Source organism: Cyphellophora attinorum (genome assembly GCF_001299255.1).
Source record: "Cyphellophora attinorum strain CBS 131958 chromosome Unknown Contig11, whole genome shotgun sequence".
NCBI classification, from domain to species: Eukaryota; Fungi; Ascomycota; class Eurotiomycetes; order Chaetothyriales; family Cyphellophoraceae; genus Cyphellophora; species Cyphellophora attinorum.
Genome location: NW_017253239.1, coordinates 945,611 through 967,948, shown reverse-complemented (window position 1 = coordinate 967,948; position 22,338 = coordinate 945,611). Strand labels below are relative to the sequence as shown.

The following is a 22,338-nucleotide window of genomic DNA, read 5'->3' as shown; positions in this document are numbered from 1 at the left end:
GCCAACTGCGTCTCCAACCAAATCACAACTGATCGATTTCGCGCCAGTATGTCCAAGAAGAGCCCGCGCTTTTGTCCGTCAAGCGCAAATAGCAGTAGGTTCACGCGTACAGGCAGCGTCCTATCGCGCCCACCCGCGACAGCCGGATGTTTGCGAAGTAGAGACTTTGCATCGTAAAGTTGCCGGTCAAGTAGCTTCTCGTCCATCAATGCGCGGAGCAGGCCTTGTCCGCCGGCGGACACGGCGGCAGCGAGGTGCTGACCTGCGAAGCAGCTCATGGGGGCGGAGATGATGACTCTGTCGGATGACATAGGAGCACTGTGTCAGCTGCCCATACTGAAGAAGGGCTCAAAGTTATTGAAGTCGTCGAGGGTTGTATCAAATTCTGCCCAATCGAGTTCTGTCTCCGGTAGGGCCGACTCGGTAGACCCAAGATCGTTCTGCGAGGGAGAGATTCCTGTTTTTTCACAAGAATCCGGTGTTGTTGCGACTGCCATGCCTGCCCCATTCGGCTTCACAAGGCTTGTCGAGTCGGGACTCATCTTGTCCAGGATTGTGTGGCTTTTCTGCAGTGCGATTCGTGCAGATGCGACAGTGTCAGAGTATGCCTCGAAGATGCGAGTGCCATGCGCGATAGTGTCTAGTATGTTGATGCCTTGTAATTCGGATTCAAGAAGTTGTTGCACAACTCGAGAGCTTGCAACGAACAGGAGTGACACCACGGCATTCCAGAGATACAGAACGGCGTGGAACAGTATACCCTGCAGAGTGCCACTCGAACGTGCCGCAGGATAAATGTCGTCCACAATTATAATAACAATATCGACGGCAATTCGAACAGAAACGGCGGCAAGTTCTTTCAACTCGTTCGATACCTTCTCCTGTCGGCGGGCACCTTGTACGAGGATGCTCAAGAATGCGCGGTACAAGAGAAGCCTTGAATGAAGGAAGCCTGCACCCGCATGAATGATGATTAGCGAGTCTGTAGAGAGTAGACAAGGGCAAAGTATGCTCACGTAGCCGAATCACAAGCCCATGAGGTTCCTTAGCCCATGTGCAGTCCAGGAACCAGCTGTTGAACCAGCGCTCGAACGCTTCGTCGGTCTTCCTTAGTGCGTCACTTCGCTCAGACAGGCCTAAGTGCTTTAGGGAAAGTGAATAGATTTGATCGTACGCACTCCAGGTTATCGCCGCAAATTGTCGCTTGATTTCCCAGTCAGCTAAACTGTGCTTGACGCAAACGAGGACTCACCATTCGTTCCAGATACTGAAGCTCGACTGAAGATTCTTCGAGTGGGAAGGTATTGATATCGAACTCGTGCGCCTCGATTGCGCATGGCCGACCGAGCAAGGCGACCATCTCTCTAATAAGATAGTTAGCCGGCGGCGTACAGCATTACTACTGCATATTAATACCTTTCGTAAGTAAATAGACACCTAGGCAGTCTGTCAGACTCAGGTTTTCATATACACAGTGTGAGATCAAACCAGAAGGACGAGCACCACCCCATGACGTGCGGCATGATATGGAGGCCTTGATCTGGATCCATCTTGAGATTTCTGTGCAGTCCTATGCCATACCCAATGCGTGCGGCGGTTCCCAATACCATGTAGCCTTCGTGCAGCCGATGTTGATTGTATAGCCACAGAAACTGTCAGTTCCGTTAGTGGTCCTCTCAGGCACGCTCAACACTTTTATGAAAAAGAATACCTACGGCGAGCAGCAGGGAGTTCACTGCAGAAATGTCTCCACCAGCAAAGTGAACGTCATTGAGACACGCTTTGAGCAGTTGGAAGCATACCTCTCCATCCTCGGGCGAATTAAGTGCACGTCTGCGAACCTCCGGATCCGGGTCGACCAGGCTGTACTGGTGGCCAAGGGCAATGACCATATACATCACGGCCGTCCATGATTCATACCCTTTGCCCTCCGTAGGCAACCCGTTGTAGTAGTCGACGGTAGAGTTAACGAACAGTCTCTTGTCTAGGATAGGAAAAATGCGATGTGCTGTCTGAAAATAGCGGTGCACATATTCCATGGCAACCACTTTCGGGGGTAGTAAAGCACCAGCGGCCTTTCCGAATGTCAGCCCCGATCTGCTTCCAAGCCAGAGCAGCGCTCTGTTCTCTGGAGACGAGAGATCTGTCCCGGCTTCGTCGGTCTCAGACGACTTCGACCGAGCTTGTATAGCTTCCAAGACTTCCGACGACGACCCGCCGTAGAACTCGGGCATCCTAGAGGCAACTTTCAAATGATTGATTCCACGTAAGACACTGGACATGTCGACGTCAGTGCTCTCATCTTTTCCTGCATTGGTGACGCTTCTGTCGGCGCCTTCCCCGGCCTCGCGACTCTTCTGTCCGAAATCTGAGCGCGGACTACCCTCGTACACTCGCAGTCGCGCCTCGAGCTCGTCGATCTTCCTAGTCAGGTAAGTACAACTCATACGAAGCTGCGTGCAGCGACAACGATGACGAGATAACAATCATGGACTAGACGTACCTGATGGCTCGAGCGAATGTCAACTTCGGCGACGGATGACTGAGGCCGTCGTACGTACAAGCAAGGTTGTCATGCTCACAAGCTGTACAAGGGCACTGAGCATCGCACTTGCGCTCAAGTAAGCCATGACCCTCGCGTTGTTGCGGACAAAATGAACAATACCTTTCGACGCAAGACCCGACAGTGGTCGCATGCCTGACCCGTTCGCACTCGCTTCTTGGCTAGATTGAGATTTGAGGGGTGAGACTGTAGCTCAGTCTCATGTGGGCGTTTGCGACTGCTGCTACTGTTACTGCCTGGTGTTTGTTCGGACATTCTCGATGGCAATGCGAAGTGTTGTGGAGGATGAATGGCGAAGGAAGACTTTGAGGGACGCGTTTGCGGGGTCGACTCGACTCAAACCTTCATGGCCTGCGGGGCCTATCGGTTGCGTTAATGGGCCTCGATTCGGGTGCTTTGGAGGGCCCCGCGCCGAGCGATTCCGTGTAAACTAATGGCTTTTAGGCTTCATACGGCTCGCAATGTTTATTATCGAGCTGTGGAAAATTCCTCTGCCCTTTGCGCCATAGCCTAATCCTCTACCGCACGTTTTCCGCCAGCAAGGCTTACCTGATGACAAACATCGGGATTCTCTGCACTATCCTACAACGACAGCCGGATCGACACGCAGAAACTGCATGACATCCTTCCTCATCTGCTGCTCATCCACCGAGTGGATCCGCTCCCTCATCGTGTTACTCTTCTCAATCAACTTGGCTGATATCTCAGTCCAAGTGAGATTTTCGCTCGCTCCCTCACGCCATCTCTGATCCTTTGGCACCGTGCGTACATCTTTGAGGATTCCGTTCTCCTTACGAATTATGCCATCTACCATAACCAGCTCCACGTCTGCCGGGCTACTCAACATCACAATGGCAGTGACAGGATTAGTTTGAGCGCCGCCATACAGCGCAGGCGTGGAACCATCGTAGACCACAATATCGGCCGCCAGGCCCACTTTCAGCTGTCCAATCTGGTCAGCCATACCGAGCGCTCTGGCTCCTTTGACCGTCGCGAGGTTGAAGACATCTTCGACACTGCGATTGAGCTTAACAGGGGACTTCCATTGCTCGACAAAAGAGTCGTTGAACTGCGCACGTGCGTCCTGCAGCAGGATGCGCATCTCGGACGGCAGCGAGGAACCGCAGATCGCGTGGCTGTCTGCACCAACCGACGCGCGTGGGAAGAAATCTTCCGTTCGATGATACAGGGCTGTCGGGTGGCCCATAGTCATCTGCATCGCTGAGGACGGCGCCGCTGACATGTACATGTTGTGTTTCTCCAGTAACTTCGCATCACCTGGCGCCGGATTGGTTGCATGAGATACGACCCAGTGCGTGTCTGGATCGACGATACCGTAAATATCGAACAGGGCCAGTCGAGAGTCTTTGGCTGTTAAGGCAGTAAGTATGGGATGGTGAGAACGTGTTGAGTGCTGCACTCACCTCCAGCGGGACTTCGGAAATAGTGCGTCGTAACATGACGAATTCCATACGCCTTGATCTGCTTGAATACCTTCACTGTCGTGTCTCGATCGAAACGGAACTCATCCAACCCAAAGCCGATCTGGACACGACCATCTCCATACGGTGCATTTTGAGCTAAGTCTTTGATCTTATTCATGCTCCAATCGCAAAATATGTCGCCATCAACCTCAAGAGGATGATGTTTCTGCAGTCGAGAGCTTGGGCAGTAGCAGAACACTGCTCGCAAGCCTGAAGCTTCGAGTGCGGCAATTGCTGCCTCGGCTGACAGCAGTCAGGTCTTCATGCCACCAAGCCACTCTCTGTAGACTTACAATGCTCAGGAGAGTAGTGAAAGTGTGCATGGTCCATGACGGTTGTAGTGCCGGCATCAATTCCTTCCAGCGCTCCTCCCAACTCGGCCCAGAAAATGTCGCTTGGTTGGTGGTGCGCATTGTCAAACAGGCCTGCCAACGCCGATGTTTCAGTTTTGCCTCTTCCACTTTCTTGGTCTCAGGCATACACACCTAGGCACAAATACTCGAGAATAGTGTATTCGCTCCAGAGCGATTTGCATAATGATTGCCATAAATGCTGATGTGTGCTAATAAAGCCAGGACTCACAACCTTGTTTGTGCAATCAACAACTCTGACGTCGGAGCCAGCTGGCAGTCGGATGTCTGGCGAGATCTCCTTGATGACCTTCTCTTCTACCAGCAGGTCGCTCTTGATAGGAATGACATGGTCGTTCGCGTCATGAGTAAGGATCGTACCGCCACGGAATAGAACTCTCCCCATTATGTCCAGTCTCTTGAGTCTTCAATGCAAAGACTGCGATTGCTTCTCGCGATGGGGAGCTATTTCAACCACGTCGATGGAATTGATTGGGCCTTGTGCACCCATGGTATTGCAACAGCTCACGATCCGAAGCTGCATAGCTTCGGTGCATTTTCGCTCTGGAGCGGAATAATTGAACCATAGGACACCACTTCGGTCTCTTTAGCGTGTGGCTCTCGCGTATAGCTATCGAACTACCATCGCTGTGGTCGTTATTCGCACTTTGGTGGCACGGAATTGGCCCAATTGGAAACCGCGGACCATATTGGGCTATCCACTGTCTACCTCCTTGTGGAATCCCCGCGTTGGTGACCGCGCTTCCTGCCTCCTTGTGGAGTCCCCGCCTCGATGGCCGCGCATAAAGGTAGCTCTGATACCGAGCTACGTGGTTTCGGGCATCGCGAACGCTTTCCGAATTTCTCACACCATTGACGCTATCGAAATAAGTACGTTAGATCTCATCCGATCATCTTTGCACAAGTTCGCAGAAGCGGATCAGCCACGTGCGAGTCACGCGCCACTGAAAATCCTATACTGATGACTTGCCCGCTTGGAGAACAGAGTTATTAGTCGAGCAGTATCGCGAGCATGCGTATTGCTTTTTCAAATTCTACTGACACAAACTTGAGTTTGCACGATTCACACTGTATGGTACCACGTTCCCGGCGAATACCTAGCTGTCCCCTCCAAGAGCGAGCCGTCGCGTTGGAGCACGACTCTCCTGGTCAACGACAGTCTCTCGGCCCTTCCGTTTCTGACCGAGTCCACCCTAGCGGAGGCTTGACATATGTGGCTGCAGTTTTTCTGCTAGTCATGCTTGCGCACAATATCCTCAACCAGCTGGGCCTCTTCTTGTTTGTGCTCTTTGATCTCCGCCACCTTTTCATCAAGATGAGACTGGCCAACGCGTGTCTTCCAAGCGGGCTTAGCTCCCTTCTGAAATAGTTCTTCCACTTCTTCCAACGTCTTCTGTCCAGTCTCTGGATACTGCAGAAACATGTGGATACCACCGGCGAAGCACAGAACTCCGAACACAATGAATGTCTTCCATGTAATATTGGCAAACGCTGGCGGCACAAACAGTCCAAGCGCGAAGTTGCAAAGCCAGTTAAACACAACAGCGACTGACATGCCCACGGAGCGCGTTTCGAGCGACCAAACCTCAGCACAGTACACCCAAGGCACTGGCGCCAGTGTCAGACCGTATAATAACATGCCGATATAAGAGAAGGCGATGACAGTGTGGCTGGCAGCACCGGTGACTGTAACTCTGACATTGAGATTGCCGTCCAGCCCGTCGGGAAGATAGGTCCCGTACTGTCCAAGGACACCACCTACAACAAATTGGCAGGTTCCCATACCAAGAATTCCTAGTACCAGGAGTGGGCGGCGTCCGACCTTGTCGACAATGACATAGGTGATTGCTGTTCCAATGATCAAGGACGCGTATAGAGCTCCAGCGGATATGAGATTGATGTTACCCGTCAGACCGGCCATTTGGAAAATATACACGACGTAATAGATAAGAGCGTTCGCTCCTGTAAGTTGCTGCCAGACCATCACAGATATGCCGGCCAGAGTGCGTCGCCACATTCCGTTCTTGATGAACTTCCTCCAACCTCGGAGAGCTTCACGTTCGGCGTTCAAAGTGAGCGTGATCTCTTGCCACTCTGCGACAACAACAGGGTCATCGCGATTGCCATTGGCTTGAACCTTCGCAAGAATGTCGTAAGCTTCTTCGAGACGACCAACTTTGGCGAGCCAACGAGGCGATCGTGGCAAGAAAGGAAGGCCTGCCATCAACACCAGACAGGGAACAAGTTGCATTGCCCAGGCGAGTCGAAAAGATGTCGTTGCTCCTGATATGAAGGAAGCCCCGTAGCCGATGAAGTACATTATCAACACACCGAATTCGATGGCGAATTCTTGGAAGATGATAAGTGCTCCGCGGATGTCTTTCTTTGCGATCTCGGCCAAGTAGACAGGTACCTGAGCTGACGTGACTCCGATAGTCACTCCATTCAAGATGCGGCCGGCGATTAGCATACCTGTGGAGATTGTGGATGCCTGGATTATAGTGCCAATAACCCAAAAGAAACACGAAACGAAAATCGTGTCTCGGCGACCCCATCGATCTGAAGCTGGTCCGGCAAGCGCGGCTCCAACCACCGAGCCAGCAGCCAGCGAAGATCCAATAGCACCTTGCACGACACCATTCGGGTTCCCGAAGAAGTTGATGTATTGCGAGGTTCCGACTATGGCTGAAAGAGACGACACATCAAAGCCGATCCTAGAACCAGTGTCAACCCGTGGTTTCCCGACTTGCTGGGGTAGCAACGAATACTCAGCGACATTACTTACAGTGCTCCTCCGAATGTAGCAATTACTGCCATAAAGTATGGGTTGTAGGTCTTGGGGATCTTCATGATGCCTGTCAACGGTTGCGGCTCGTCTCAAAATATTGGCGGATTGGCTGTGCACGAAGTGCTCGTTGCTCGTTATAGAGGTGCAGAAGCAGGCCATGTCAGCAGAGACGGGGACAGCTTTATAGAAAGCAATTGCCCGAGTGTCGTGTGTCCGTGCGTAAACGTGTTCGACATGCCCCAGCTGCGATAGCCTCCACGTTTTCGGTACCCCGTACTGTGCTTGTGGGGATTCTGGGCCTGCGGAGCCATCGAATAGGAAAACGCGGGCCACAAGGTTTAGTGGGTCGGTGGGTTCAATCTCACAATGCATCGATGCCTCAATGAACCATATGGACGGACTGATTTGTATGTCTCCATCAAGTTACGAAGGCCCAGACGGATCTTCGAGCACACTATCACATGAGAGGAAGAAGGTGGATATAATTTCACAAAGATTCCCACCAGAGTGGGTACCTAGCCGATGAAGTCCAGGCATGCTCGGTCTGATTACGCCAATTGGGACGACCGGACTGATCTAGGACGAACAACCGGAGCTGCGCATCGTTAAGTGACATGAAAAGCCCGTGCCGTCAAGCTCAACGAAATCACTTCGATACTCTTGTCGATTCATACGTTGAACGAGCTGCAGGGCTTTTCTTCCCTTTGATCAACGCCTCAATTCTATGTCGTTGCTGAAGGAAATAACAGATTGTTACTTAGAGTACGTTCCTCGACTGTCCATCGCAGAGTAGTGGCAGATATACACGCTAAATGTCGTCCGTATCGGCGACATATCGAGCCACGGACGGCAGCCCTGTCCTGGCGCTCTCCCTCTGTGGCCACCCTCTCAGCTACCCCAACTTCCTTTCAAAACAGCGTCAAGAATTTGGCCCGAATCCTACGGCGAAGAATGACATGTCCAACGGAGTCGCAAGCAATGGCCTTCAACACCACAGCGGTATGAAGAGCACCTCATTGACAGCACCGAAATCTGATCAGGAGAAATTGCTGTACATGTTCGAGCGCCAGAAGATTGTTGATCTGCTCTGCGCGTATGCGTATACACTAGACTGCACCATGATGGACCTCAAAATCGCCCACGACTGGGCCAACCTGTTTACCGATGACTGCCTCTTGACTTACCCATTTGGGACACACAACGGCAAAGCAGGGTTGGCGGATTTCGGTATGGCTGCAGAGTCCCGTTTCACTAGGATGTTGGTGAGTTCATGGCCGCGACTTGAGCCCCAGTCTCACGAGCTACATTAGCTGACGCACAGCAGCATATCGCGAGTAACTTCGTTGTCGAGTTTGAGTCGGATACTGTGGCTCATGCTCGATACACCTGCTTCGCAACTCATGGCTCTCACGAGTGGGATCTATCTAAACATTTTATGGAAGCCGGTTACTATTACTCGTCATTCCGACGAGAGCCAACTGCCGATGGATTCAGTACGTGGAAATTTTCGCATCTCACTTTGGATATGGTGTGGACGCAGGGCGAGTCCCTTGGTCTAAATGAGCCGCTGAATGTGCATCTAACCAAGAGCTCCATTCAACCGATACTCACGGAGTCGAGTCCATGATCAGGATGGGCTTCGCTGGTATTCCTGCCTTCTCAGCGACACAATGGCGCTCGGATAGACTGAATTTAGTCCGCCTTTGATTCAAGCACCGCCCAAGTCATACTGTAGTTTGCAACTGGATTGGGATGAGCGAATTCGCCCTTTCAGGTCGATTGCAGTGGACAGACTGATGCTTTTTCAAGCGCACGCGAGGCTTCTTCAGCGAGTTCAATCAGTCCCGAGCAGTTACACGGAAGTCGCAGGATCATGCTCGTCCATCTCATTGTCTGAAGAGATGAGAAACTCCAACTGCACAGCCGCAGCTCAAGTGGGAGGGTGTAGACGTTAAAGAGACTCGAACGTAAGATATCTTCCAGTAGTCGCGCCCTGTGCTCAAGTTCCGCTATTGCGGCTCAAGATGCTCTTATTCGGGAACTTTAATTTGCTCGAGTACTTCCGTCGGAACTCTTACTTTCGCCACACAAATGGGATGCTTAGGCCAGCTGACATATTTTATCATGATAAGAATGCGCGCTGTACTACTAGCTTTCGATCAAGGACATTAACCAAATCTTGGCTGGTCCTTGTGCGTCCCACGACAAGTGTGAGCCTACAAAGCTCAATCCCAGACAGCTGGAAGTCTTTCCGTCTGAAGTCTCACAACTGCTGCTATAACATCCTGGCTATATCATCGGCTTACTTAAGGCGCCTACCTGCCACTCCACACGCTTGAGCTGACGTGCTGAACGGTACAGTGAAACGTGAGCTCACACCTAACATCTTTCACTACTGAGCTCTCTGAGGTGTCCACGAGCACTAGCCATGTCTGGAAATACCCTACCACCCAACAAGCGCTATATCTCCGGCCATAATGACCAAGGCAGAAGCATCTACCTCAACTCTCCGGACCAGGCTCTCGCCCAGATTCCTGGTTTTGGCCATATGGCGCGATCTTTCGCGACCAGCAGTATACCGGCAATCATGGAAAACGATGTTGATGTTCGAAACTATTCCGGTACTTCGAGTGAAGCATCCTTCAACAGACCGGATATCGTCATCCCAACCGGCGGTGTTAATGTCGTCGTACTGGATATAGCTCCAAGCGGCGATTCGCACATGCATCGGACGCAGAGCATTGATTTCTCGATCTGCGTTATTGGTGAAATCGAGCATGAATTGGATGGAGGGGAGAAAGTCACGCTAAAGCCTGGGGTACGTATATAAAGCCTGATGCTTCTTCACTATTCGCCTGTGCTGTGCACGCTGACTTACACTCTTAAGGATCACATCGTTCAACGTGGTACGATGCACAAGTGGAAAAATGCCTCAAACACTGAACCAGCAAGAGCTGTCTGTGTGATTGTTCCTGCTACATCTTTTGAGATCCCGGGTACCGGGAAGATGCTGGTGGAAGAGCATTTAGGCCGCGTGCCGGGCCAGTAATAGGAGCGACACTGTCATTCGCTGTGCTACGAACCAAAGCCATGCTGTTGTTCTTCTTGATGTCGGTGTCATACACAGTTCGCTCCGTAACTTTCAATCTATAGCTTAGCACTACTACTCTTATTTAACATCGCCTTATGCAAAGCGAAAGCCCGCTTGACAGACCAGTCAAGCAGTACATCCGTACTCCCTCCTGGAATTGCGTTTCCCTTCAAATCTCGCCAGATGCGTTCGATTCTCTCACCGCGTCCGCCTTTGGTCAATCCAAGCCCTCCGAGTAGTTGAACCGCAGAGCTTGCCACATTCTCGAGTACGATTCCGGCATGGGCTTTTAGCTGTGCTGTCTGACCGGCAAGAAGAAGGTCGCTCTGTTGGCTGGTCATGTTTGAGCTCTGATATATCAAAGACTCTACCCACGCCTGCAGTGCCTCCGTCTCACGAGCCATATGAGCGAACCGGAAGCGGACAATCGGCTGTTCAACCAGCTTTCTCCCGAACGCCTCGCGCTGAAGCAGGTAGCTTGCTGAGTCTTCATGGCATATCCGTGCTAGCCGAAGAGACTCCATGCTGATGTAAAGCCTCTACTCAGCTGTCAGTTAAGTCTGCAGGCTTACTATGGAGTGACGAACCTCATGGTTAAAGTTGGACATGATAGCCTTCAATCCGTCTCCTTCCTCGCCGATTCGATTTTCTATTGGTACTTGGACATCGTCGAATTCAACGTACGCCGTTCCTGCCGAGGATGAGCCAGCAAGATACATATGGCGAAGGTTCACCCCTGGCCCCTTTGGCACCACGAACAACGACATTGCCGTTGGCGATGTCCGCGCCAATGTTACAAAGTAGTCTGAGTACATCCCAGAAGTGATCCACTGCTCACGCATTAGGTCTGTAGAAGGACTCGAAGCTCTGCAGCGTTGCTGACCTTTTTCTCTCCGTTCAAGATGTAAGAGCTACCGTCTTCGCTCACGACCGCTTCTGTAGCTATGCCCTGCACATCTGATCCTGCGCCGGGCTCAGTGATGCAGAGACACATTCTTTTCTGTCCTGACAGAACCTCTTTGCTGATTCTGAACGGCGTCAGCAAGGTTGAGCGTGATTTCATTGGCATCGACGCACCTGTTCTGAAGTTCAGGTTCGGCGAACTTCAGTATCAGGGGCATAGCGAGGGTCTGCGATTCGTGATAAGGATCGCGTCGAACCTCAGTAGTGCCATAATACGTACCACTCCTCCAAGAAATCCATTACATACTCTGACTTGGCATTAGCACCTGCCTCAGTCAGGACACAAAGCAGGGTCATCCAAGAGCTTACCCTAAAGAGCCGCACCGAGTAAATTCGTCATGTAGTATGAAGTCACAGAATCCATCCCAATCTTTTGCACTCAGGCCAGCCGCAATAGGAAATTCTTGTTCCCATTCTTGTGGTATCCGGCCGCCGGATGCTATTGGCATCAGGAGGCCAGCTTTCGCCGCTTCTGTGTAGACATTATGTGGTAGTTCCCGTTGCTCTTCCCAGGTCTGAACATTTGGAATGATATGCTACATAGGGATCCGTTAGCGATGCTTCGCGTGACAAAAGACACATGATGATAATGACCTTCTCGACCCAAGTGCGAATGTAATTCCGTAGCCGACGGTGTCTTTCGCCATAGTGAGGCGATAGGTGACCCCTGTACCATGGCGGTTCTGCATAGGGCACAGTAGATCCAAAGATGTCGCTACTGTCTGACATATTTCGACTGCGGCAGTGACCGGACTAGCCAAGGGTGACACAGCTTGCGTTATGGCTGAGCGGCATGTACAAAGTGGGCGACCGCGCAGGCTAGCGCGGTGAGAGTTCCGTTTGCAAGGAAATCCTGAATTCCGCGCTAGACCTTCCGCGTTCCATGAATCGGCCAAAAGGCGTGGTAAGTTCACGAGGTCAAAGCCGGTATCTAGCACGCAAGATCAAGAAGTCTTTGTCGACTGATTGTTGTGTGATCCCTCTACCAAAATGGCGATTGAAGATCTTATGGTACGTCGACGCCAAGCCCCAGGACGAGTTGTTCGCTTATTCTGAAACAGAACACGCGAATCCGGTATCACTACACTGCAGGTCTGGATTGGGAATTTGAGATGTGGTACCGATCTCCAGTAAGCTAAGCCGCAGCAAAATCTGCTCATAGTGGCGTCTGACGTTGCCATGTACCTTTCCAGGAGCGCGTCGTATATCGAATGATCACAGGAAAACTGGCTGGCCGTGTCAACTATGTGCGAGCGTGGTACCAAGAGATTGTTCCAAAGCGGATATACAAAATCTCCTGGCTCGAGGGTAGGCGAAATTGTGTTCCCATTCCGACAGAAGAGGTGTTTACTCCTGTGCGCGTAACAGAGACCGGGACAGTTGTCTCGCAAACCATCGACTTGGAGACAAAGAAGGTCTGGAGTTTTGCGGCTTTCTCAAAAGGTCACCATGTAAGTCTTGCTGGATCTACGGAGCCACATCGCCTATGTGAGAATTTCTAACGACAAGATGCGCAGGAAAATCGTGAAATACTCAGCCATCCGAAGATGACGCATTTAGATCAATGGAGAGAGCTGGCCAAAATTGGCATTCAAACAGATAGGCATTGCATCCCTCACGAAGGCGTCATCGATGAAATATTTCAGGGGCGCGGAGACCATCTCCCGGAGATAGAGGATAGCTGGCCCACGCTATGATATGCCCGTGTCTACAAAGCCAGAATGTGTAAGCCTTGATCGCGAAACACGTGATTGAGATTACCCACCTAGATGAAGTGGCTTGTAACACGGAACAAGTAGCAACGGAACTGGCGTTTTGGAAAGGTACCCAAATTCCGTCTGCCAAAAGTATCCACCTATTGGTCGACTTCGCATTTCAGCCACGCTTTTTTGGTATCAATATAGCGACACTGCCTTCGCAGGTGCCAGAAGTCCGCATACGCCAGTGATACTGAGTCCCGCAAGTATGTCTGGCATCCCATCGCTGCCAGAATCAATTGTTGCACAGGTCGCTCAACATGAGCCGAAACCAGAGGCACGTCTCGACATTTTCGACAAAGCCTGCATTGAGAATTTCCGACCAATGAAGGTCATCGTGATTGGTGCAGGGTTCTCAGGGATAAACTGTGCTATTCGAATTCCGCAGCGGCTACGCAATGTCGAGATAGTGGTCTATGAGAAGAATCGTGAGGTTGGTGGGACGTGGTTCGAAAACAAGTATCCTGGTGTGGCTTGTGACGTGCCAGGTAAGCCCAAGATTCTGGTTGTCCTCATGTCCTAGCACAGGCAACATGCTAAGAACGACTTGTGAAGCTCACTCCTACCAATATTCGTACTCTCCAAACCCTTCATGGTCTTCCTTTTACGCTCCAGGGCCGGAGATAAATCGGTACCTCCAGGATACGGCGAAGAAGTTCTCAGCAACACGATTTATTCGGTGTTGTCATCGCGTTGATGGGTGCAAGTGGGATGAGTCCCGCTCTAAATGGTAGGTAGTCTTGTTCTTAGCGCTTGCAAGCTGACTCACACTCGGCAGGACTGTGACTGTGACAGACACATCAAGCGGCACGACTTTTCAAGATGAGGCTAATGTCATCATCTCTGCACGAGGATCGCTGAACGACTACAAGTGGCCACAAATTGATGGCCTGGATACGTTCAAAGGGGATCTAATACACTCGGCAGCGTGGAACCCCAGGTTGTTAGCACAAACCTCTCCTGAACTTGTGCTTACGGTCTACAGAGTGCCGCTCGCGAATAAGACTATCGGGGTAATTGGTGCAGGAAGTAGTGCTATCCAGATTGTACCGGAGCTCCAACGACTTGCTGGAACAGAGCTAAAATGTTTCATCCGCAGCAGGACTTGGATATCTCCCCCTTTTGGAGAAGAGACTATGGATAGACTTGGCCTGAGAGAGCTGAAATGTGAGTGCATATCTTTTTCGTTTGTTCTAGGCCCTGACGTTCAGAAGTTTCTCAGGAGACCATCGATAAGTTCCACGAAGATCCTCAGTCCTACCATGACTTTCGCAAAACAGTCGAGCATGACGGCAACTCAGTTCACTTTCTCACCCACGTTGATTCTGATATACAACAGAAAGTCCGTGGATATTGCGAGCACGTCATGAAGTCAAAGCTGAACAATCGACCCTTGATCGCAGAGAAGATCATTCCAACCTTTGCGGTGGGGTGCCGGCGATTGACACCCGGCCTCGGATTTCTGGAGGCCTTGACCGAACCCAACGTCGAATTCGTCGGCACAGAAATCAAGAGCATAGATGAGACAGGTATTTTGCTCGAAAATGGTAGAAAGGTCGACTTGGACGTTCTGGTCTGCGCTACAGGATTCAACGCGGCTCACGCACCGCCCTTCCCTGTCACAGGGGTAAACTCACTATCCATGGCAGCCCAATTCCAGCCGTTCCCCAAGACATACCTCAGCATGATGATGTCTGGGTTTCCAAACTACTTCTGCGTCCTGGGCCCGAACTCGCTTATTGGGACCGGTAGCCTAAGTATGATGCTCGAAGCACAGGTAGACTACATCACCAAGTGTATACGCAAGCTACAGAGGGAGAACATCCGGTCAATGGAACCCAACGCGGAACGTGTCAGTGAGTTCTCGGACTACATTGATCGCTACTTCAAGAAGACTGTCTACAAGAACGGATGCAGAAGTTGGTATCTTAGTGATGGAGGTACGGGTCCTCGTGTCATCGGTCTTTGGCCTGGCAGTTGTTTGCACGCCATCGAAACGTTCCGATCGCCGAGGTGGGAGGATTACAACTACGAGTACGAGAAAGACGAGCAGGGAAAGGCGATCAGTCATCTGGCGTGGCTCGGTGAAGGCTACACGCATACTCAGGCGCATGGTACTGGCGACTTGGCTTTTTATCTCGAGCCAGAGTATAATGATGTGCCCGCTGCACCGTTTCCGGAGAAGATACGTATGTACGAGCTTCGGCCGTACAGCTATTGAAGCGACGGTAGAACGGAACTTCGCTAGAACATCCCAGTGTTAAAGTCTCCTTCTCGGCTGTGTCAGGGGGTTTCCTTAAGCTCATTGCGGACTCAAATACAGAACGTTGTAGTAAAGCGCGATCCCTTCTTATACGTGAGGTCACTAACCACGTTCAACACGGGAACACGCCTCTGAAAGATGGTAGATTCTGTTCGAGACGCAAACATCCACCAAAGGATCGCTGATCTACATCAGAGTCGAAGTTCACGGTACTAGAGAATCGTCGCGCTTCCAAATTCGGCCATGGTCTTTACAAGCTTACGCCGCGATGTAGGAACAGACCCCCAGTGGGTTTTAAAAGATGCTGGAGAGTGTAAAGCATTGTTCATGGGGTCTGTCTCTGAGTTGGAAATGTGCCTACCCCGCTGCCCGCTTCCCCAACGACTATGGTTCCCCAGCCGTGGAATGCGGAACCTTTTGCCAGGCAGAACTCTATCTGCCATGTTCCGCGGGGATGGAGCTTCCATTCCGTTCAGCCTCATCGCACAAATTGAAGTACATCTACTGTCGGTGTCATTCATGACGCGCCATAAGAGAATCTCTAACTCGACCATCATTTTCTCAGCCATGACTCAACATATAAAGGGCTTGTCGGCGGCCGGCAAGGTCGCTTTCGTGACTGGCGTCAACGGCATCAGTGGCAACGCAATGGTCGAGTACCTTATTCGTCAGCCAGAACGGGAGTGGTCGAAAATCGTCATTTCTTCGCGCTCATCACTGAAAGTGAAGTGGCAAGACCACCGAATCGAGTTTCTGGCCCTTGACTTCCTGAGACCAGTGGAGGAGCTTATACAAAGCATGAAGCAATCTTGCAGCGACGTCACTCACGCTTATTTTATGTCATACGTCCATGTTGATGACTTCACTAAGCTTGCCGGGCTCAATGTGCCTTTGTTTTCGAACTTCCTGCACTCCATCGATCAAGTTTCCGGCCAAAATCTCCAGAGAGTCAGCCTTCAGACAGGTGGAAAAGTGAGCACATGGCCTCTACGTTGCTGTTCTATGCGGTCGCGCTAATATCATAACAGCACTATGGCTGTCACTTAGGCCCTTGTCCTGCCCCAATGCACGAATCTCATCCCCGATATAACGACCAAGGACAGAACTTTTACTTCAATCAGCAAGATGAGCTCGTTGCACTCAGCAAGCAACGCAGCTGGGGCTGGAATGTGATTAGGCCAAACGCCGTGATCGGCTGCACACCTGGACGTAAGCTTATAGGATGCACTGGCCATTTTCAGTCCCCTGCTAATCATCAGATCAAGGCAACGGAATGTCTGAAGCCTTGACCATGGCCTTGTACCTTCTAGTGTGCAGAGAAACAGGCGAACAAGTCAAGTTCCCTGGGGGTGCATTTATCTACGACTCGCCCGACGATAACTCTGACTCACAAGGATTGTCAGAGATCACTGCTTGGTCATCCACTGCATTACACACCAAGAACGAAGCATTTAACTACGTCAATGGTGACACCTTCGTCTGGAGGTACTTCCTACCAGAGATCGGCAAGTACTATGGCATGGATGTAAGTGACAGAGCTCTTCACCTACTTGCTTGATTTGAACTCTGATCTAATCTATTTGCTTAAGATCGGTACCAACTTGGAGTTGAACCTCAACCTCGCAGAGTGGGCCAAGGACAAGGAGCCTATATGGCAAAAGATCTGCGATAAGTACGGAGGAGACAGAGAAGCTTTTAGCTGGGCGACCTGGTATTTGATGGATTGGCTCGGACAGAGAACCTGGTGCACGCTGGCCAGCATGACTAAAGCGCGAGAGTTTGGCTGGACCAGGCACGATGACACTGTCCAGAGCTGGTATAGAACGTTCAAAAGTCTTGAGAACGAGGGAATTCTGCCTAGAATCGGACATTCAAACAGTGTGTAGCTAAGTATAAAAGATGTTGGTCTTCTTGTATGGTTCATCGACATGGCAGCTGGCGATCAGACGGTCCAGAAAAACGGTATGAGCGACGGAGATATTGTGGGGCTAGTTCTTCCTAAGTGATCTATTCCGTCATTCCGTTCACACGGAGGCTTGCATATATGCACTGTCAGCAGCCACCTGTGATTCCACTTGGGAGTATGCTATATCCACGCCCGCGGTAGGTATCAGCATAGTTCTTTCAAATAAGCGCAAGGTCTTAGACAGGACGAGGGACGACGCTCGATCGAAGGTATCACATCTCTCCTGCCAAACGAGTCACAATGCCAGCCCCTGGCGCGCCTCCCGATTTCAGCAACATAACCCTCCCACCAACACCACCACGGCACAAGTTCGAGACGGAGTTTCTCTTCAACTACACCATGAACCTCCCTCTGGACCAGCCACCCATGGTACTAGGTGATGTCGGCAGCGGCTGGCTCATGGTACTGTCCGAGCAAGGCACCAGGATTACTGGTCCCAAGATCAACGGATGTGTTGCCACTTTTGGACAGGACTACTTGACGGTGCGGCCAGATGGTGTTGGTGAGCACATCGTACGTCATGTGATATTGACGGATGATGGAGCTAAGATCACGTTCTGTTACGAGGGAAGGAGTGATTGGGGCAGGGATGGGTATGCGGCGGCAGCGAGAGGTGACTTGCCAGATGGGCTACGGATCCGCTGTGCGCCGTACATGCAGACTAGTCATCCGGATTATCTGTGGGTCAATCGTTTACAGTGCATAGAGGTTGGGGAGGTCTATCCTAGTAAGGGCTATGGGAGTTTTGATGTGTATGCGTTGGTCTGACAAGCAGCTACGAGAGTTTTAAGGAGTCTAACACATTGTGCTCACTCCTGCGTCTGCGGCTCAACTACAGCCTTGATTGCTTTGCCCGACGCTACCACTTCGAATGCCCTCTCGGTATCTTCGAGAGAGAACCGGTGTGTGACACATTCAGCCAGGGGAAAGATATGATGATTTTGTTCGACCAATCTCGCGGCTTGAAAGTAGTTCTCTGGTGACGCATAAGTTGTTCCAATGATCTTCAGTGCCTTGCGCACGATCTGGAAAGGCGAGATTGCCACAACCCCGCTCCCAGCCCACGTGCCGACACATAGGTATCTTCCATTACGGGCCAGCAAAGGAAGCCCTTCCTCCATAGCTTCTGCTCGCCCAGTGCATTCGATGGCTAAGGATAATCCCCTTGGCCCCGTAAGCTCATGAACCCGTTTCGCCCTGAGCTCCTGAGTTTTAGATGCCGCAGACTGCAGATCCAGCGTTTCATTCGCACCAAAACGTCGAGCCATGTCCAACCTGAGAGGATTACCATCGATTGCGATGATTTTCCGAGCTCCCGCCATGCGCGCCAGCATGATCGACGCCAGTCCCACCGCTCCACAGCCCTGAACTAGCACAGCCTCATCTTTCTCGATGGGTCCAAGATGTTCCAAAGCTTGGAGCATCGTCGGCAAAGCGCAGCCAAGAGCGATGAAGGCATCACACGGCACAGATTTGTCGACCTTGTAGAAAGCGTTTCCTCTCTGAAGCGTAGCAATCTGCGCGTAGCTCGCCCACGTAGTCGGCAAGCTCGCAGGCGAAAAGAACTCGCCATTGGGGCAACCCGTCAAATCGCGCTGCACAGTACACTCGAAGCACGAATGACAGGGCCGGATGGGATTCCAGTATACCACGTCCCCGACAGCTACAGGATAGCTTGCATGGTCCGTGGTCACACCTTCACCCAGCTCGACGATGGTTCCCACCCCTTCGTGACCGAGCACGAAAGGTTCCAGGTCGTCTCCTCCATCCCCGCGCCAGAGGTGTACATCTGTACCACATACTCCTGCTCGATCAACCCGTATGTTGATGCATCCCGATGGCGGTGATGGTACCGTCTGTGACCATATCTCGACGGGCGCTTTGCACTTGGTGACCACTGCCACCTTAGAGTTTGAAGTCGGCATCGTCGCGCGTAGTTGTCGTCAAAGTGCTGCAGGCAGCCTCTTCCCAAGTCTCTGATTGTAGAGCGCACGCCATCCGAGCAACTTGAAACGGACAGGCAAACTTTTTGGGCTGAGACGGTGCTCAGAATCCGTGGTGTGGTGAGGTAGACACTGTGGTCCCCGTCGAATTTCCGTTATGCGGAAGCGGATCAGCAGAGACGGTCACGGAATTAGTTATAGGGTTTGAAGGCGATTTCCGTCTTCTGTACTGCGAAGACAGCCGAGGCATTGCCAAAGTATCAGCTCTCCACGTGACTGAGGTATCCGCGCAGCAGAGTATCCTTTCGTATGGTCTACTGGTGACCAGTTTGAAGTCGGCCACGTTACATAACACTAACTCACGTGAGCGAATGATGAGGTCGAGTTCGTGGCGAGGAGTTCAGCACACAGTGCCAGCTTCGACGAAACGTCGGCATGAGAAACCAGACACCCCTTCAGACTCGCGGCTCGTACTAAAAGTCGTCGAATGCTTGCCAACAACCAAGACACCGAAAAATGGATGCAGTATTATTATGACTCATGGCACTTCTTTCATGAAAGAAATCTGGCATCCGGTCGTCGACCAGATATTTGCGTCGACGGCACTCGGACCATGGATAGAGAGAATCATCATATTTGATGCAGCCAACCATGGCGATAGCGCTCAGAGTAACAAGGCCTTGTTGCCGTCTTCGACTCACTGGCCCGATCACTCGCGAGACATTCTGGAGGTTTTGAGTTATTTCAAATGCGAGAAGCCTGTTCTTGGGATCGGGCATTCGTTCGGCGGAGGGACATTGTGAGTTCAGGCTGGCCGCATAGGAGTGTCGATAAATCGCAGACATACTAATGTTCCGGTCTTAGGAGTCATGCTTTGGCGATGGCGCCTCAAAGGTTCTTGGCGGTGATCCTGGTCGAGCTATTCTATTTGACATGGGCCCGGCAGATGATTTGATGGCCGAGATGGCGCTCAAGCGGCGAGATGAGTGGCAGGACCTGTAAGCACCATTTTCGACAAGCCACCATTATGTCATTAAGTAATACTGTTGCAGTGATGATGTTCAGAGGTCGTTCAGCAAGTCAAAAAGTATGTCAGATTGGGATAAAGGCCAGCGGGATCGATATGCGGTAGGTTAACATCCAACCCCATCTTGCGGCATGCTGTCAAGGACACTGACGCCTTGTTTAGAGGTACGGCACTTGTGAGGCTCCCTCAAATGGTAGAGCCGTCCGAGTACTAAAGACTCCGAGGGAGCAAGAGTCAGTGTGTGCCATCCATTCAGCATACCTGCACGTTGAGAATTGACTGACCGGAAGTCAAATCTAGGCGGTGTACGCGGCAAAACCAGACCCGCAAATACTTAAGTTGCTATCGGCTTGCTCTGTCGCACAATGTTACATTGTAGGCGAAAAGAGTGTGGTGCTGTGAGTACTCGCGCGCATCCCAACCTGAGACTCCGTTGGCTGAAACTGTTACACTAGCAACCGCACACTGCAGCAAAGCCTGCGTCAGCTGTGTCAGAGGCCTGGAGATTTCCATGTGATGGAAGGAAGAGGACATTTAGTGAGTGAACTGCTCTGATATTCCCTGAAAAGGGCGAACGCTGATCAATGCGGAGATTCCTTTGGAGGATCCTGAGGCACTGGCTGGCGTCCTTATCAGAATGAGCCAACGTTATGTGGTCAAAGAGAGCGAAGACGCTATCAAATCCTCAAAGCTGTAAGAAATTTGTGACACTATATGCATTCAGACATGCTATCTCTTTCGAATATACACGTTAAAATCGCTCTGTTTCACAAACCAAGAATTTCGTAGTGTCCATGGCTGCTCCTTGTCCGCCAGGTCGAACTGTTGAGGCGTGTATTAGCGACAGACAATTTGGAGATTCTCGCACACAGACAACTGGAGAAACTTACATTGAAGGTAGTCAGCAGCGCGGGCACCAGTTTATACATCTCGAGTAGACTGATATTCTTCCCGATGCAAGTTCTCGCTCCTGCACCAAAGCTGAAGAATGCCTTGTCCATAGCTTTCAATTGATCCGCCGACGCATCAAGCCACCTGCGAGGACGAAACTCCTCGGGCTTTTCGCCAAACACGCTCGATCGATGCAAGGTCCATGCAGAACAGCCGACCGTAGTTCCACCGGGAATAAATTTGCCACATATCTGCTGTCCTTGCGGTGGCACGATGCGCTCTAAAGGCAGCCCAACAGCAGGATGTATCCGTAGCCCTTCTTTAATGACAGCGTCAAGGAACGGAAGGTCTTTCACTTCCATCCAGCTGAACAACGCGCCGTCGGGTTGGAGCGTACCATTTTCGTAGCCGATACGCAACTCGTCTCTCAGGCCTCAAGATCTGCCGGACTTTTGAGTAGATGATAAAATATGGATCGAAGTGAGATCGCCGTGGTGTCGGAACCGGCGAACATGTTGGCAACAGTGACAGCCAGTACTCTTTCTTGTGTCATAAAGTCAGGATCTTTCAGATGGGCCTTCCAATAACGGATGAGAAAGTCGGCACCCTGGCTTGAATCCGAGGCATTGCTCTCACCGGACTTCCTGTCGGTTGCCATCGACTCAAGCTCATCACGGCGCTCTTCGAGTCTGTTAAGGGCGAAGGTGACGATCGGTGCGGAGGTATTTAAGAGTCCGCGCCTGCTTGCCCAGAGCCGCACAGGATTCTTTTTGAAGAGATAATCCAGGATAGGAATTTGTCCGACAATCGAAGCATAGTCCAGTGATGTCTCCAACAGTTCAATAATGCCATCCACGTCTTCACCTTTATCAAGGAATCCCAAACGTTTAGAGAACGTGAGCTCCCCGATTACATCGAACGCGTAAAATTGCAACCATTTGCCAAAGTCGCAAACTCTAAGTCCACCAGTCTCGCCAACATATCGCTCGGTTAGTACGCTGATAAAAGCTTTCGTTGTGGAATTCACTAAAGGCTCCAGCTGCACAAGCGATGACATGGCAAAGGCGTTGGAGACGCTCCTTCGTAGCTTTGCATGATACTTCTCGTCCGTTGTGTTGAAGAGGCTTTCAAGAGGTCGGCCTTTGGATATATTCTGCTGAACGGGATAGAAATCGGACTTGACATAGCCAGATTTTAGTCCGTAGATCACGGGAATCGCTTCAGGGCTATT

The 22,338-nt window shown here is 51.3% G+C and overlaps 11 protein-coding genes across 11 annotated transcripts; 5 read left to right on the top strand and 6 right to left on the bottom strand.

Moving 5' to 3' along the window:
• Positions 1 to 323: 323 nt before the first annotated feature.
• AB675_10908 (uncharacterized protein) lies at positions 324 to 2,234 on the bottom strand (the record flags this gene model as incomplete). Its single annotated transcript, XM_018139709.1, has 6 exons — positions 324 to 952; positions 1,017 to 1,203; positions 1,253 to 1,364; positions 1,417 to 1,437; positions 1,489 to 1,652; positions 1,716 to 2,234. 6 exons carry the CDS (start codon positions 2,232 to 2,234, stop codon positions 324 to 326), a joined length of 1,632 nt encoding a protein of 543 aa, XP_018000807.1.
• A 906-nt stretch (positions 2,235 to 3,140) lies between these two features.
• AB675_10907 (5'-deoxyadenosine deaminase) lies at positions 3,141 to 4,803 on the bottom strand (the record flags this gene model as incomplete). The annotated part of the gene is made up of 4 exons (XM_018139708.1): positions 3,141 to 3,934; positions 3,988 to 4,290; positions 4,341 to 4,472; positions 4,533 to 4,803. 4 exons carry the CDS (start codon positions 4,801 to 4,803, stop codon positions 3,141 to 3,143), a joined length of 1,500 nt encoding a protein of 499 aa, XP_018000856.1.
• Positions 4,804 to 5,649: 846 nt separating this feature from the next.
• On the bottom strand, positions 5,650 to 7,268 carry AB675_10906 (High-affinity glucose transporter; the record flags this gene model as incomplete). The annotated part of the gene is made up of 2 exons (XM_018139707.1): positions 5,650 to 7,132; positions 7,204 to 7,268. 2 exons carry the CDS (start codon positions 7,266 to 7,268, stop codon positions 5,650 to 5,652), a joined length of 1,548 nt encoding a protein of 515 aa, XP_018000716.1.
• Positions 7,269 to 8,018: 750 nt separating this feature from the next.
• On the top strand, positions 8,019 to 8,833 carry AB675_10905 (uncharacterized protein; the record flags this gene model as incomplete). The annotated part of the gene is made up of 2 exons (XM_018139706.1): positions 8,019 to 8,468; positions 8,531 to 8,833. The coding sequence occupies 2 exons, from the start codon at positions 8,019 to 8,021 to the stop codon at positions 8,831 to 8,833; spliced, it is 753 nt and encodes a 250-aa protein (XP_018000718.1).
• An 801-nt stretch (positions 8,834 to 9,634) lies between these two features.
• AB675_10904 (uncharacterized protein) lies at positions 9,635 to 10,255 on the top strand (the record flags this gene model as incomplete). Its single annotated transcript, XM_018139705.1, has 2 exons — positions 9,635 to 10,024; positions 10,094 to 10,255. The coding sequence occupies 2 exons, from the start codon at positions 9,635 to 9,637 to the stop codon at positions 10,253 to 10,255; spliced, it is 552 nt and encodes a 183-aa protein (XP_018000941.1).
• Positions 10,256 to 10,353: 98 nt separating this feature from the next.
• Positions 10,354 to 11,418, bottom strand: AB675_10903 (Crotonobetainyl-CoA dehydrogenase; the record flags this gene model as incomplete). Its single annotated transcript, XM_018139704.1, has 4 exons — positions 10,354 to 10,836; positions 10,885 to 11,127; positions 11,181 to 11,325; positions 11,375 to 11,418. The coding sequence occupies 4 exons, from the start codon at positions 11,416 to 11,418 to the stop codon at positions 10,354 to 10,356; spliced, it is 915 nt and encodes a 304-aa protein (XP_018000865.1).
• An 832-nt stretch (positions 11,419 to 12,250) lies between these two features.
• AB675_10902 (putative sterigmatocystin biosynthesis monooxygenase stcW) lies at positions 12,251 to 15,238 on the top strand (the record flags this gene model as incomplete). The annotated part of the gene is made up of 4 exons (XM_018139703.1): positions 12,251 to 12,271; positions 12,322 to 12,390; positions 12,454 to 12,711; positions 14,357 to 15,238. The coding sequence occupies 4 exons, from the start codon at positions 12,251 to 12,253 to the stop codon at positions 15,236 to 15,238; spliced, it is 1,230 nt and encodes a 409-aa protein (XP_018000849.1).
• Positions 15,239 to 15,847: 609 nt separating this feature from the next.
• Positions 15,848 to 17,166, top strand: AB675_10901 (uncharacterized protein; the record flags this gene model as incomplete). The annotated part of the gene is made up of 4 exons (XM_018139702.1): positions 15,848 to 16,252; positions 16,309 to 16,489; positions 16,546 to 16,805; positions 16,870 to 17,166. 4 exons carry the CDS (start codon positions 15,848 to 15,850, stop codon positions 17,164 to 17,166), a joined length of 1,143 nt encoding a protein of 380 aa, XP_018000901.1.
• A 320-nt stretch (positions 17,167 to 17,486) lies between these two features.
• On the top strand, positions 17,487 to 18,014 carry AB675_10900 (uncharacterized protein; the record flags this gene model as incomplete). The annotated part of the gene is made up of 1 exon (XM_018139701.1): positions 17,487 to 18,014. One exon carries the CDS (start codon positions 17,487 to 17,489, stop codon positions 18,012 to 18,014), a length of 528 nt encoding a protein of 175 aa, XP_018000756.1.
• A 41-nt stretch (positions 18,015 to 18,055) lies between these two features.
• Positions 18,056 to 19,171, bottom strand: AB675_10899 (5-exo-hydroxycamphor dehydrogenase; the record flags this gene model as incomplete). The annotated part of the gene is made up of 1 exon (XM_018139699.1): positions 18,056 to 19,171. One exon carries the CDS (start codon positions 19,169 to 19,171, stop codon positions 18,056 to 18,058), a length of 1,116 nt encoding a protein of 371 aa, XP_018000804.1.
• A 1,774-nt stretch (positions 19,172 to 20,945) lies between these two features.
• Positions 20,946 to 22,164, bottom strand: AB675_10898 (Pisatin demethylase; the record flags this gene model as incomplete). Its single annotated transcript, XM_018139698.1, has 3 exons — positions 20,946 to 21,038; positions 21,107 to 21,533; positions 21,620 to 22,164. The coding sequence occupies 3 exons, from the start codon at positions 22,162 to 22,164 to the stop codon at positions 20,946 to 20,948; spliced, it is 1,065 nt and encodes a 354-aa protein (XP_018000778.1).
• Positions 22,165 to 22,338: the final 174 nt, after the last annotated feature.